We start from the raw sequence: 15236 nt of genomic DNA, 5'->3' as shown, positions 1-15236 counted from the left end.
GTTTTATTTATGTATGTGGGATGATCTGCTATCGAGTTGACCCTTAAAAAAAATTCGGTGTTCGGGCATACCCAATATATGCAATCATAGACCCACGGGACTTGATAGGCATTTGTAACGAATTAAATGCCTGCATTTTGAAATTTATGTATTAACGTGTAACTTCAAAGGAGAAAGTATATATAGCACTCAAAAAAAATCCAAATCCACCAAAACTTCACTTGAATGGGTTATAAAAATTCTTGAAGTCGCATAATTTGGAAAAAAGAAAAAGAAAGAAGCTCAAAACCTGAAAGATAACAGAAGGGAAAATGTGAAGAGCTTCAATACATGCATTTCATGTTTGATTACATCATTCATTCTATCATCAATCAAGCACTATCTATATCTACATCTCAAAAAGATCCTCCATCATGTACATGGCAAAGAATCAAAACAAAAATCAGACATATTCCCTACAGAATTACAAAATGAAGAACAAAAAAAATACTAAGAGAAGGCTTAAAGGCAAAAACAAAAAAACAAAAAAACAAAAAAAAAAAAACAAAATTACAAGAAGACAGATAGATTACAACAAACAAAAGGGGGGACTAGTTAATCAGCAGCTCCTTGGCTATTCGTGGTGTTGTATGAGATTTTGACAATAACTGATAAAGGAAAGTTGACAACGTGACCTAGATGACCAAACAGCCCAATCCTCCCGTAGCTCGCGACGGTGCTGTTCATTGTTGCATTCACGGACACAGTCAATACCATTCTATCTCCCTTAGCAATTGAAAAGCGGGTTGGACTCACTTTCAGGGATACTCCATAAGGAGCACTCCAACCAATGCTGTATGTTTCATTTTCCGCAATGTTAGTTACTGTTCTTTGGACAACTCTAGACTGGTTCAGTTTCGCAATAGTGATTGAAGGCAAGTTCAAGTCTATGCCACTAATGGTAGAAACCCCACAGCTCTGACCCGTGTAATTCAAGACCACAGGGGCTGAACCATTTATTCCGCAAAGGAATGACATGTAATCATCGTAACCTACAAAGGCAAGGTACATGTACAAGTTATAATAATGTAAAGAGAGAGGTGCTATATCACCTTTTCTCGGTCACCAATTTTACTTCACCCCATACATGGCAAGATATCATTCACTAGATTCTTGAGTCCCGTAACTTTATGTAGATATGCTTATGCAGAGTGAAATCGATGGCAATAACCTAAAAAACAAACAACAGAAACCGGCAAGCGAAAGGAAAAGGCAAAGAGGAAAATAAGAAGACAATGACGTAAGATACTAAATTTGTTTCTTGAATTTTCCTCTCATTTGTCAGGCGATCCCTCCATAAGCCTATGAACCAAAGACAATCATTCTACAATTTTCTCCTGTTGTCCAAATTGCTGTGCACTGAGGACTTCTGTATGAGATATGAGCTTCTAGAAAAGAAAAGAGGACAACAAATAATTGAAAGAAACCTTACCTATAATGATTGGCTTATGATATGTTTGCTGTTCTAAAATGGCACAAGTGTATACACACAAACACATCATCATCATCATCTTCATATTCCTCAGCTACAAATTACAATGCGGTAAAAACTTTCCAAAATTACGTTTGCTAAAATATAACCAAATTGTAAAGTGGTGATTGCAGGTATGTGGTATCTACCATGCAGGGATGGGTCCAAAGTGACCCTAGCCTTGGGGGGTTTCTTGTTAACCAAAACAAACATGCTCGGCTACCATACCCAATTTGGACAGTTGGAGCCTCCAATTTTTATCATATTTGAATAACAGGAACCACACATTAACTAGAATTGAAACATATCTAGACTCTAACCTTTGTTACCTTTCATATGGATACGACACCGAAACTCCAACCCTCTAGTTCCATTTATTTTAAGTACTTTCATGAATAATTTACTGCATGTAAGCCAGCAAAATTTACACAACACACAACACTTGACACGGGTCAGGATCTGTTCCCGTAGAATATGTATGTTTGGGACATCCGAATATCCTAACATTTAAGTCAGGAAGGTCTTATGCTTGGGCTCGAACTCTATACTCATACCCAGGACAATGTAATATACACACTATTCATTAAGATGGTGCTAAATCACTGTCGAAGTGATGAATGATTGCCAACGCGTCAGAGGCAGAGAGAGCGCAAGATGGAATGGCTGTATGGAAGTTGAGAATCTAAGCTAGACATGGAGGTAGGGCTCTCTTGAATGAAGGCTCTATGACGTCGCATCAATTGACTGGTTGGGGCATGAATATCCAGTTTTGAGTCCCATGTGAAGCCCAAGGGTCCAATGCATGCAAAGAAGACTTTTTGGGCTAACAAATGTCTTTGCTAGTCATATAGTAGGATTTCATATACTCTCTCTATTTCCAAGAGAAGGTTCGACATAAACACCCTGTCTAATTTCTTATTGGTGAGGCAGCTGCAGCACCAGTTCTAATGACATGGCACCTACAACTGTACAACTAGCTACCCATATATATGAAAGATTGGTTGGGTACAATGTTCATCTTTAACATATCCTACTTACGAGATCTCTTAAGGTTGGCACGTAGCGCTGAGTTCAGTAATAAAGATAAGAACACCAAAAGGCAGATTGACTTACTCAAATCGAAAATAAGACCCGGATCGAGTGAGGCAGTTGAATTCACAAATCCATTTCCCATATCAAACGGCGTTGCAGGTGATTGGTTGACATCTGGATTGGTATATGCACGCTGGGCCATTATGGGCCCCCCATTCTTGTCATAGAGAGAAGCTGTTGTAGAAAGTGCAGACCCAATGGCTGAGGGACTAAAACTGGGAAATTTCTGCTTAATCAATGCCGCAAGCCCAGCAACATGAGGAGCAGCCATACTTGTCCCAGACATCATTGCAAAGTCCTCGCCTGAAGTTCAGCATGTTTAAGGAATATTAGAACTATATTTTACAAGAAAATGTGATGTTAAGGCATCCAACTCAAAACCAATTGGCTATGAGTGGAGATGTTGTTCAGGCTCATAGACTTTTGGAGGTTATAATTAACCAATGGGAACAAGCTCTAACACTCCCCTGCACGTGCGACCCTTGACCCGCACGTGGAGAGGTAAACAACGGATCCATAACATAGGGATCACAACAAACAACGAAACAAGGTGCCCTAAAGGCACAAGCAACGAGGCAATCAATCAAGAGAGTCTTGCCCAAAAGGCCTCCAAAGCCTTGCTCTGATACCACGTTAAAGCATCCAACTCAAAACCAATTGTATACAAGTCTTGGACAGTGGCGGAGCCAGAATTTTGACCCCAGACAGTGGGGGGGGATATTTTTTATCGGAACGTATACATTTTATATCATAAAGTTTTTGCTTTCATTTCTTATCTTTTCTTCCTAAATTATTTGAGTCAGTAGACTATTAAAGTTCATATTGACCCCACTAAAGAAAATCTCTGGGGCCACTACTGCATGCTTAATATTTTCTGCATGTGTAGAAATAATACCCATGAATTCAACTGAGTCAGTGCCAAGGGAACTCCAAGCAGCCCATATAAAGTTTCCAGGAGCAACAAGGTTTGGTTTTAATATGTCAGCATCATCAAGAAAGCTGTCCTCAGGATCTGGTCCCCTTGCAGAATAATACATGATCTTTGGAGCGGAATGGCTATAGTTTGCTTTTAGTCCGCCTGAGATGGATGCAACTGCACCAAATTTGACAACTTTCTTTGTACTTCCGTCTCTCTCCAATGAAGAATTGTAGTATTGAAGAAAGATCTGCATGAAGATTTAAAACATAAAAAAGTTGCCCACAGACCCATGCGCGCACACAGTCAAATAGAGGAGTTCAAGCCTTCAAGGACTGGTTTTGTAAGCAAAGAAGCAAAACGGTTCTTACAGTTCCAGGAATTCAGGGAACACCAAAATATAGAATCTTAAGACCTGAAAGAGAACCAAAATGCGAAAACGTGATTTGGTTCCAGTTCAGTTCCACAATTTATGGAAGAAATTTATCAGATATATACAGCATATGCAGTTCAAAATCCCATTACAAAATATCCACAGGCGTACTTCAAATGAGGAAATACACAGCAAATGCATTTAGTTTTTCAATTTTTGGCAACTGTGCCCTTCAAACAACACAATCAACAATGTGAGTAATTTTTTTAACTTTTTCACCTATCAGAATATCTCAATTAGTTGTTACAGAACTATTTTCAGAATCATCTAAAACAGAATTAAATACAAAATAAAGATGGTTTTTGGAGATGTTTGGAAAGTGAAAATGGACAAACAAATTAGGATGGAGGGAGTACCTATTACCATGGTTGTCAAAAACGTAAGATTCGCGATTTGATTCACGATACACACAAAAATGATACGAATCTATAGGTGAATCAGGCTTAATTAGAATCGGTGGTGAATCGTACGATTCACGATACAATTCGCGATTCGATTCACAATTCATGTAAAAACGATACGAATCTAGAGGTGAATCAAGGTTTATCACAATTGTTGCGTTCGATTAATATGAAACCACATTTGCAATTCGCCTTTACTAGCTGGTAATCGTACAAGTAACATTGAATATTGTTGAGGATAATATCTATATGGATGTGTTGTCTCACAAATTGATCTTTTCAATTCGTGTATCCTCTAAATCATAGACTGGAAAAGGGCTCAGAGTCTCAAAGCAATCCACATATGTTGCCATACAAGCTAGTTTAGATTCGTACTAATCAGGTTACAAACTTTTACTTTGTTAAGGCTAAGCTTTCATTTTTGTAATGAATCGTTAACACCTATATGCACATATCCATTTTACTATAGTTTTTATTTTCAAATTATGTACGAGCGTCTTTCCTATTAGACCTTGTGATTACCAATTAATAATAGAAAACAAACTGTAATAGAGATTTTAAGCTTAAATCTTTTGATGTTACAATGTATCTTTATTATGTAGGTGCGTAGATATATTTTTCAATGTATTTTCAAAATTTGGACCGAATCGTTACGATTCACGATTCGATTCGATTCACGATTTGACAACCTTGCCTATTACCACAACAATTCCAATTCTAAATAGTACAAGCAGTTGATGAATCACATCTTTGAAATATGATTTGTACCCTTCAGTATCTCAAGTCTTTTAACTCCACCTTGCTTCAATATATCTACGAGTATTAAAGCAGGAAACTATTTAATTATTAACGCACCTTGGAATCATCTGGAGATGGAATTATGATGCCAGGCAATGTCATTGGAACTGGGTTTAGCTGAAATCCAATGACAAAAGGATCCATGTAGAACACAACACCAGCTGCACTAAGGTTTGTGGCTGTTAGTAAGGCCCGTTCGATGGTAGAAAGCCCAAGTACAAAACGGATCGAATAGCTACAAATTAAAAGGTTGCCTCGGACAAGATCCTGATTCAAATTACTGGCATCTTGGCATTCGCCCACATACATATCATTTACAGCTGCCGTGTCATTCAAAGCATGAATCGCTGAAACCAGCGTGTATTTCGTATCCATAGGGGTGCCCGCTGAACAAGAGAAATTGCATTCATACTTTTAAGAATCATATTAATATGGTGATAGGCAAAAGAAACAGTACAGCATGGAATGCATGATTGACATTTCAAGAGCTTTACTATCTAATTTTCCATTAGCAAAGAATAGCAACATAAAAGAGGTTTGTCAAAAAAAAAAGAAAAAGTGCTTGCTAAGTGTAATATTGTCAAGGTGGAACCACTTCTAAACTGACGACTGAATATTTAACCATTTCCGTGAGCAATGGCCCCTATGTATCCTTTGTACCAAGGGAGCATATAAATCTTTTATGAAGTCTAGGTTTTTAGCACAATACTACCAAGCCCCTCCCCACTCCTCTTCTCCCAACACGTTGACATCCAATGGAATATAGAATCTCATTTTGCATGGTGGTTGTTAACATACTGAAGAATTTAAAAAGTGCAGAAAGATCCCTATGATACATTACGACACCAGATATTGACAAAATCAACTTAAATAGTTAAATGTTGGTGTTTGGAGCACATTGGTGTATTATGCCTTAAAACTCAGCTTCTGTAGTGGAAACAATTCTTACAGTGTTTCCTGACTTTTCGCTAAAACATCATGGGAGTGGAACATTTTCATGGAAACTTGAAGAACATTTCTCTGAATTACTGAAATGCAGTCTAAAAAGAATATTTGAAATAACTGATACCTCAAAAGGAGAACATTTCTCCGATTTTGGCCAAGTTCTTTTCGAAACTTAACAGGAATAAAATTGAAAATGAAACAAGTTTTTGAAAGCCATCCTAAACCAGTCATTAATAACCCATCCAAAGACACGCAACCAAAACCCGTCTTAGGAAAAAGACAAAATTTCTAGATACGGAACACTGACTTACGTGCGAGCCCAACTCCGGAAATAGTGAGATTGTTGCCAAGGACAATAGAGTTACTATAAATCCTGTCATGAGAGGCAGCACCAACAGTGAAGATCCACGGACTGAAGGAAGACATACTCTTCGCGGACGGCCCAGTATTGCCTGCTGCTTGTACAACAAAAATACTAGCTTTTACAGCTGATAGTAAGGCCATGTCTATGGGGTTAAAGAAAGTTGCAATTCCAGGAGGACGCCTATTGGGGGTGATTGATAAACTTATTATGTCCACTCCATCCTGAGCTGCCTGTAAATGCAAAAAGGGGCAATTAAGATGTAATGAAGTTATGAGATTCTCTCTTTCCTCAGCTTCAACTAGACTGAAATGCTAAAATTATACAAGAATATCCTAATCGTGAGCTTTCAAACTTTACGCTGGGTAGGGAGTGGGGGACATTAACAAACGAACCACTCCAAACAAAGAAGCATAGACACTTGTACAAGGTCTGGTGTCCATTTTGAATGTGTCATTAATTCAGTCAACATGTAATTTTGCTAATTCGTTAGAACCAAACATACTTTCTTTGGTCACACAAGACACATGTATTGCTCAGGCACATGAAAGAGTCACAGGGCTTGGTTCAAACTGAAGACAAAATCTTGGAGACCAATAATTAGAATCAAAACCTTACAACTTCAATACTCTCTCCTTTAGCTTTATAATATCAGAAAATAAAGCCTACATCCAAAATATTTTGGTAGTAATGTGTATTATGTGTAGTTTCTTACTGTGTCAGAAATTTATTCAAATTGTAACTTCTTGATGTGTATGAGCCAATGTTTGAGGGGTAGGCCTGTAGCATAGACGTCGAAACCCGAAAGGGAGATCACATCCTCACAGCAAAAACATGAAGTGGTGCCAAAACTATCCGAGGGAACATGTGATGACATACCTACTCAAATGAGAAAGAAAAAGGGACCACTGATCTTCTAATGCAACATCGAGTAATATCCAATCCCTCACGGTCAATTACATTCATTTAACAAGATTCCAAATTGTGGAGGCTCAAACACTAGAATGCACAAACACTTCTACCATGCTGGCTTGCGTCTGACAAACGTTGGACACTGATGTCAACAGATACTCACAGGTCAGCCAAAAGTCCAAACAGGTCGTACTATTTTGCTGCTCCTTAAATTCCTACACTTCTCGACCGCGCATGACAAATGTTTCCATAACCAAGACAAGCACAAAAGGCCTTGCAAGTTTGGAGAAAATCATTGGGATCTGTTGAAGGTATAAATAATAAAGTTACCTCTCTCTAACAGCTTAAGCTTTTAGGTGAGTTGTTGGTTAATAATCTCATATGGTATCAGAGCAGCCAATAGATCCTATGTTCGAACTCACCGCCTACCTAATCTTAAAATATTTACACGTGTTTTAGCTCGCTTATGGAGGAGAGCCTTGCTACACGTGAGAGGGCGTGTTGAAGGTATAAATAATAAAGTTGCCTCTCTCTCTCTCTCTCTAACAGGTTAAGCTTTTAGATGAATTGGTGGTCAACAATCTAATAGCATCCAATGATGGAGCTGATACTACTAATTTGTTTACTACAACTAGATTTCTGAAATAGTGGAGTATAACTTTTAGTTTAGACTTATTTTCCAGTATGTAGTGTGAGCAACAATTTTGCCCTAGTTTGACGAAAATGCGTATTTATTTGTCATTGTCTCCCATATTTATTTGTCAATGTCTCCAATACTGTGACTGTTTCCATAATTGTACTTCTTAGATCGAACAAAAAGGAAGATTTTGACCTAATAATATTCGCTCCGAGATAACGATATGTGTGTTCTCAATTTCTCTTGAGGTAACCTGGTTTTTCAGATAATAAACGTTTTTAGAAAGATAAACAAATTTACACGCACTCTACCTGATCTATGGCAGCAACGACATCTGCAGCAAAGCCTCCAAAGCTCTTGTATAATGCTTTGTACACAGCAATGCTGGAAAAGATTGGCAAATATTTAGTAGCTACCATAAGTGAATAATAACTTGCCACCAAGACCAACCAGGAAAATAACTAACCACAAATTACCATTGAACCCCTAACAACCTAATGATTTGAACAGTTTCCATTCTTACAGAATAATTTGCACCCATAAAATCAAAGAAGACAAAAATGTCAACATGGAGCATTCCAAATTTGATCTTGAGTTTTTAAATGTCTTAATTAAGATATCAGCCGTGAACACTGATATTGTCACTATTTGCATATATATTAAGTTATTAACATACACTGCAGATACGTAAATGATGGGGACAACTTTTCGGGTAAAATACTTGTGAAATTGTCTTACTTAACTTTTAACCACTGCATTATGTCACAAATATACTTGCAATTGAGCATCCCACATTATGAGAAATGCTATCAACGGAAAACCCCATAGCCTCAATGCCGAAAACTCAAAGTAGGAAACTTGTGAGGAAAGCGCAGCGTTAAACTTAACCCCAAAGGAAATGAGAACATGATTTGCAGGTGAAGGACTAGTGTACAATACATATGTTAGGAAATTCAAAGGAAATGGTGATCCTTGCACACGCAAGAACAACGAAAATAATCACCCGAGAAGCAAAATAAATGCTGATGAACGGTAATACACTTCACAGACGCTTCAGAAAACAATTCATCAACGTGCATTTTACTAGTGTCTTTTAAAAAAATCCACGCGAACTCAAAAGGGTGCAACATATTTGCAGGAAATCAAGCTAGGATCAACACTAGTTTTCCATAGAGAGGATTGACGGAATGGTCTTAACAATAACAAGGCGCTCAAATTCTATCTCCTGTATGGCAAAGTCAGCTTTAGCTGGCAGCAACATAAGCTGTGTAGTGTGTACTCTATCTTATGAAAAGTTATTATTCTAAAAAAAGCATGTCAGATTAAGCTCAGTGGGGCCAACACATTATGGATGAATTGCTAAGGACCTTGTTGAAATGAAGGGACATGTTGGCAGCTAAAGCATAAACACAAAAACTAAATTGAAAGTTGGGTTCAATCAGTTACTGTGAACGAGGCGCCATTCCACTGGCATTCCCAAAGCGATGCCCAGCCACTACCACTGGAATCCCATGGTTCCCTCCGGCAATTGAAGCTGTGTGCCTGCTTTTCCAAAAACAAAGAAGAAAAACGACCCATCAGTTCCTTTCGATATGAATGGAACGGATATATTACAGAAAATATTAATCAAATGGAATTAGTCAGGATGATCTAGAATTCAAAGAATCTACATTTCACAAGAAGCTCTTTAGGCTTCTCACCCAACAAAAATAAGCTCATTGAAAGGATTGTTGGCTCTTTTACAAAAGAATAACTTAATAGAGTACCTTGTATTGGTTAATTAATCTGGGTGGTTATCATCAAAGCTTGTCTTATTCACCCCAATCTAGACCAAACAGCTCAATAATGCAAAGTTGCACACAAATAACGTGTTCGTAAACGAGAACAACAAGAATGAAAAGCATAACCTTAAAAAGCTCAGCATAGAGACTTTAAAGGAAAACAATATACAAGCAACTTTTCTGAGAAAAACAATAGTCTATAAACAACAAAACACAATACTCACGTCCCATGGCCATCTCCATCAAATGGCGAAGCATAGTCCTGACTCGCATTAAATATTCCTCTGGTTATAGCAGAAGCTGCGAAATGGCGGGCCCCAATAAGCTTTCGGTTGCAGGAGCCGGATGGGAAATCCTTAGTGACTTCACAAATGCCTGAAAAATGTTCCGGAACTGGATACAGACTTTTGGTTAAGTCATCAGAGAAGCTTGGGTGCGTTGGATTGATTCCAGTATCAATAAACCCTATTACGATTCCATCTCCTGCAGATTCATATCCGCCTTCTCGAGCCCACGCCCCTTGAGGTAGACCCAAGAACTGTGGCGTGTGGGTGGTTGCAGTTCTAACTGAGTAATCCAACACCACATTAGCAACTTCTCTCCTCCTTGAAAGTTTCTCAGCCTGCAGATTTAGCAGAAAATGCAAGATTGATAATTGAGAGAAAATAATTTAAAACAAAAGAGGAGAAAATTCAAAAAAGCCAAGGAAAACCGAAACATCTCTGTTTCCTAGGAGACTGAAACAAAACAATAGTAGAATCTCAAAACACAAATGTCCACCAACACGAAACGAACCGCACGAAACATTTTGAAATTCCAAAACATACCGGAATACTGACACACATAATGGGAATTCTGAAAATGACATCTTCGGACATATTCCTAAGTTTTTTTTGGTATTACCACAATGTTCCTGCTATGGATTTTAAGTGTTTCTGAAACATTCAGAAATGAATTCTTTTTTAGCAAACCGAAACAACATACTGAAACCAAATATTGATCCTAGATAGAAGCTGAAAGTAGACGCTGTACAATTTCCATAATGTTGGGTGATAGCTATAAATATTACAAAATAAACTCCTTACAAGAAGCATACCTGCTGGGAAGAAACGAGCACCGCAAATCCATTGATCAAGTAGTGGTAACTATAGAGCTTGAGATAACTCTCCCCTCTCAAGACTTTCCTCAATAATGAATCATGAACTCGGGCAATATATGAGCTATTATGCCCATCTCTCCTTGAAATACTCCTGCATTAATGAAATCAAAAGAGCATGACTATATGGATAAGTTTTCTAAATTTTGCAGATTGTCAAACAATGGATAAAGATAACAAAAAAGATAAAGCAAATTAGGACAAAGGAAAAGCCCTGCCACCAGCAAGGTTTTGGTATGCAGTACTAAACATGAAGACATTCTCACCAAAAGACTCTAGGACAAGACATAAAATCAAGCCAAGGACAACAACGCAAAGCCAAAAAAAAATGGAACAGATTTTTGTTGAACCGAAGCAACAAATTGGTCATACACGGACAAATCCCACTAAAAGGAACAAGAGAGGACCCCATGAAGCACAAATTCACCACTCAAAAGAGGGGGAAAAGGAAATCAAAGACAACTGCCTATAACAGAACTGGCTTCCAAATTAGCCCTAAATCCAAAATTTTCACCTAATAAAAATTGCAAGACTAGAAAACCCAACATAAACATCCACACCCAGTACACATAACCAATTTTATCACAAAGTCAAAGGAAGCCCCAGTAATAATAAGCACCTAGAAGAAAACCCTACACATTTGAGTTTTGGAGTATACTGCAAATACATAACTAAATCCAAATTGAACAATAAAAGTTAAAACCAAGGGAAATAATACCTTGGCGTGTCCAGTCTGGTTGTCCCACCAGAAGCACCATGATCAAAATCTTCTGTATTCACTCTCAGTTCATCACCATAGTAATGAGAAGCAGGGGGTTGTCTCAGGGTAACAATATATACAGCAGTAACTGCATCTGCATTGTCCTGACACCAAGTAAAACCCACGAAAATTCCCCAGCAAACCACTAACATTAACTGAAACTCATAAATTCTCTCCATTTGTGAACACCAAAAACCAAAATTGCAAACAAGAAAGACTTGAAAACCACCCAAATAGAGCGTTACGATGTTCAAATTTCAGTAATTACGACAACCCATTTCCTCATTTTTCAAGCACAAGCTCGTCCTTCTTCGTCTTCTTCATATACCCAGAAAGGAAGTCGCATAGTGAAACGAACCCACATCTGGAAAATGAGACATCCAAAACCCACCTTGAACCTCCACAACTAACAAGCAAAAGGGGGCAATGGGGTTCTTCCTGACTTGGTGAGAGAAAATAACCCTTGTTTTGTTTTAGTGCGAGAGAGAGCATGGAAAAAGAAGCAATTAAAAATAGCTGGAATAAAAGAGAATCTGCAACTTTTCTTGGGCGGTCTGCATATGAACGTTTGTTTAATACTGAGATGAGAAAATAAACAAAAAATGGGATAATGAAAGTGAACCGTTTGCTTGCTTTTGTTGCTATTGGATTTTTCGACTGTTGCGTGTGCAGTGTCATGTAGTGGCCTTACGGAAAACAACAGATGGAAGGTATATGAAAATAAAATCAATGTACCAAACAGAAATACACTCATTGCGTTTCAAAAAGTACTGAAAAAATGGAAAAGAAAATAGGTTGACCCATGTTGGTGCAGGTGCAAAGCATAGAGAACTGTTTTAATGTATTTAGGGAAAATTTCATGTAGACCCCTAAACTTTCACCAAAATTCCACATGAACACCTGACCTTTAATTAATGTCGCATAAGAACACCTGGACGGCTGGACTATTAAGAAACTCAACAATTTTCCACCTTCCATCACCCCTCTGTCTAAAAACTAACGAAATGGGTGACATGGACTATACGTGGGCTTACTCTAATTAAGTGGATGCATACGGGGATGGAAAATTTTCAAACGACTTGTTACCCTAAAAGACAACCTGGGGGGGGGTTGTAAAAGAAACCTGGGGGGGGGGGGGTGAATATGGTTGTAAAAGAAATTACCAATTTAAAAATTATTCTCTAACAATATATTCAAGATAATATGAGCAAGTAAAAGAAAGAGTTAGAGAGATAGAATCCGATTATAGTGGTTTGGCCCGGATTTGTCCACGGGCCGGCTTAGTCCATTTCTCCTCAAGCAACTACTTGAAGGTTCCACTAATCTTCAAAAAGATTACAAGTAGTAAATCTTGCGAGTGTTTACAACAACCTACCCTAGCTTTCCCGAGGAGCTAGTGCAACCGCAAGAGTTTTCTCCGGAAACCTTTCCAAAACAACAACACCCAAATTCAAACCCGAATTTGGTCTTCTAAGCTTTCAAGTGTTTGACTCAAACACTCGCTTAGGAATTACAAGTATGTGAAGAGAGTATGAAAATTATCGCTCACGACTTGTACAAAATTTCTCTCAAGAAAAATATGAAAGTGGAAGAACAAGGAGAATTTAGGCTTTGATCTTTGGATAATTTTCTCTTGGAATGATATGGAATGATGTCGCTTGAATTGGTACTCATCAATGAGCTCTTGAAGCCTTATATAGCCATCTAATCTCCTACTAGCCCGTTTGTAGAGTGATAGACCCGTTGGAAGTTAATTTAGGAAAAATATAGCCGTTGAGATTTTACTGATCTGCGAAAATCTGCAGAAATGTACTACCTGTCGACCGGGAGGTCGTCCGCTCTCTCAACTGGTCTGCCATCCAGTGAAGTCCGGTTGACAACCTCTTCTGTTCAGACAGCCAGCCTGTCAGCCAGTTCGTCAACCTGTAGCTCAAAAATTCATCTGAAAAATTCCGTTAAAGCATGTATTGAGCTTACTAAGTCTTTGTAGATCTTAAACTTTCAATTCAAGAGAGTTTAAGCAATTTTACAAGGTTGAGAAAATTAGTCTGAAATAACTTGGTGATAACGATAAAAACATTATCAAAATAATTAATCTGATTTTCCGACAATCATCAAAAATAAATATATAATTATAATACATATAATTTTCCAACAAATTAATATGCATACATTTTTCCAACAATTGGTATCAGAGCACTTGTAGGATCAAGCGCTTACCATCTTACCAAAACCCGCAGGTAGTGGTAAAGGTGCAACTCTATCTCCTTATACCATAGCGTAGCAGGCCCCAAGCGCCACGGTTCGACCCGCGTGGGCAGGATGCTGGCCTGTGACCAACAATCCCCCCCCCCCCCCAGCACCTGCCCGCAAGCAACATGCCATCCAGGGGAGTCGAACCCGCGACCTTGGCTCTGATACCACTTGTAGGATCAAACGCTTACCATCTTACCAAAACCTGCAGGTAGTGGTAAAGGCGCAACTCTATCTCCTTATACCATAGCGTAGCAGGCCCCAAGCGTCACGGTTCGACCCGCGCGGGCAGGATGCTGGCCCGCGACCAACATGACTCATAATCTTTCAAGTCGATGTCTCATATACACCTTAGCTTCAAAAAAATATGAACTAAACACCTGTAGCTTTCACTCCGTCATCAATTCCCACCCTGGCCCCATTTCCCGTTCTCTCTCCTTATCCTCTCCCTAATATGCCCCTTTTTTTCCCCTAATCTACTAGGCAAAAATAAATTGAACCATACCTTAAATTAAAATCAACCTTCACCTCATGCGATTTCATAGTTTGAGGCTCTTTTCTAATGACGCATCGAAAAGCCCCATGGCCGACAAATGCTGAGAAGAAAGAGGACGAGGGGGACAATAAGAAGTCGTTGCAGCAGTTGAGGGACTATTGCGGTAGCAGATGTGTCTGTTGCATGTGGGACATTCATAAATCCTCTCTCTCCCCTCCTCACCTCCCAAGTTTCTCTCTTTAAAACTCTCCCATTCTCTTTTTTACCTATTTATGACTCTCCTCTCCGGGTTTTTGTTCATCTCTTTCCCCTCAACCAAGACCAAGCTTGACTTATCATCACACAAATCAAGAAAACCCAAACCCTATCCCTGATCATTTTGATTCCATATCCAAACTTGTCTCATTCGCAAAAGATTCTGATCAAAATCGAAAGTTCCCAACCACAATCAACAGATTTGCAGCGCTCCTTGTCGAAATCTTAATTAAAGTACATTGTTTGAAAAATATATTGTCACTACTACAAAATGGTATAAAGATCACGGTCCAAAAACTAAAAAGATCTCACTTTTTGTAAAAGCGTAATAAAATGTTATGGACTATAGTTTTAATCTCAGTTATAAGAAAAAACTGAGATGGAAAGATTTTTTAATCTCAGTAATCTAGAAAGTGAGATTATAACTTCAAGAATAGATCTCATTCTCAAAAAACTGAGATTATATATGAAAGAATATATCTCGTTTCGAAAAAAACTGAGATGAAAAGATTTTTTTAATCTCAATAATC

General features: G+C 38.4%; 1 protein-coding gene across 2 annotated transcripts; it reads right to left on the bottom strand.

The window, feature by feature from the left end:
• Positions 1-297: 297 nt before the first annotated feature.
• LOC131313009 (subtilisin-like protease SBT2.2) lies at positions 298-12452 on the bottom strand. Of its 2 annotated transcripts, XR_009196044.1 has the most exons (11): positions 11661-12452; positions 10883-11036; positions 10011-10408; positions 9452-9547; positions 8317-8389; positions 6407-6689; positions 5208-5536; positions 3498-3768; positions 2624-2905; positions 532-1031; positions 298-500 (listed from the first exon to the last, which is right to left on the bottom strand). XR_009196044.1 is itself a non-coding variant. In XM_058341054.1 (10 exons), the coding sequence occupies exons 1-10, from the start codon at positions 11879-11881 to the stop codon at positions 595-597; spliced, it is 2544 nt and encodes an 847-aa protein (XP_058197037.1). In that variant the 5' UTR covers positions 11882-12452; the 3' UTR covers positions 298-594. The 2 variants fall into 2 exon arrangements, 1 of the variants encoding a protein (XP_058197037.1); XM_058341054.1 differs by having other exon boundaries at positions 298-1031.
• Between the last annotated feature and the right edge of the window lie 2784 nt (positions 12453-15236).

The sequence above is a fragment of the Rhododendron vialii genome, chromosome 13a (assembly GCF_030253575.1).
Source record: "Rhododendron vialii isolate Sample 1 chromosome 13a, ASM3025357v1".
NCBI lineage: Eukaryota > Viridiplantae > Streptophyta > Magnoliopsida > Ericales > Ericaceae > Rhododendron > Rhododendron vialii.
The sequence above is the reverse complement of the archived record's forward strand: the minus strand, read 5'-3'. Positions and strand labels throughout refer to the sequence as shown.

What these genes read in the sequence shown, in the direction of transcription:
- LOC131313009 (XM_058341054.1), bottom strand. Translation starts at nt 11,881, where the DNA reads ATGGAGAGAATTTATGAGTTTCAGTTAATGTTAGTGGTTTGCTGGGGA. An exon ending in GATGGAGATGGCCATGGGAC is followed by an intron (nt 9,548 to 10,010) that starts GTGAGTATTGTG and finishes TTGGAAAAGCAG; the next exon opens with GCACACAGCTTCAATTGCCG. An exon ending in TCGTTGCTGCCATAGATCAG is followed by an intron (nt 6,690 to 8,316) that starts GTAGAGTGCGTG and finishes TTGCATTTACAG; the next exon opens with GCAGCTCAGGATGGAGTGGA.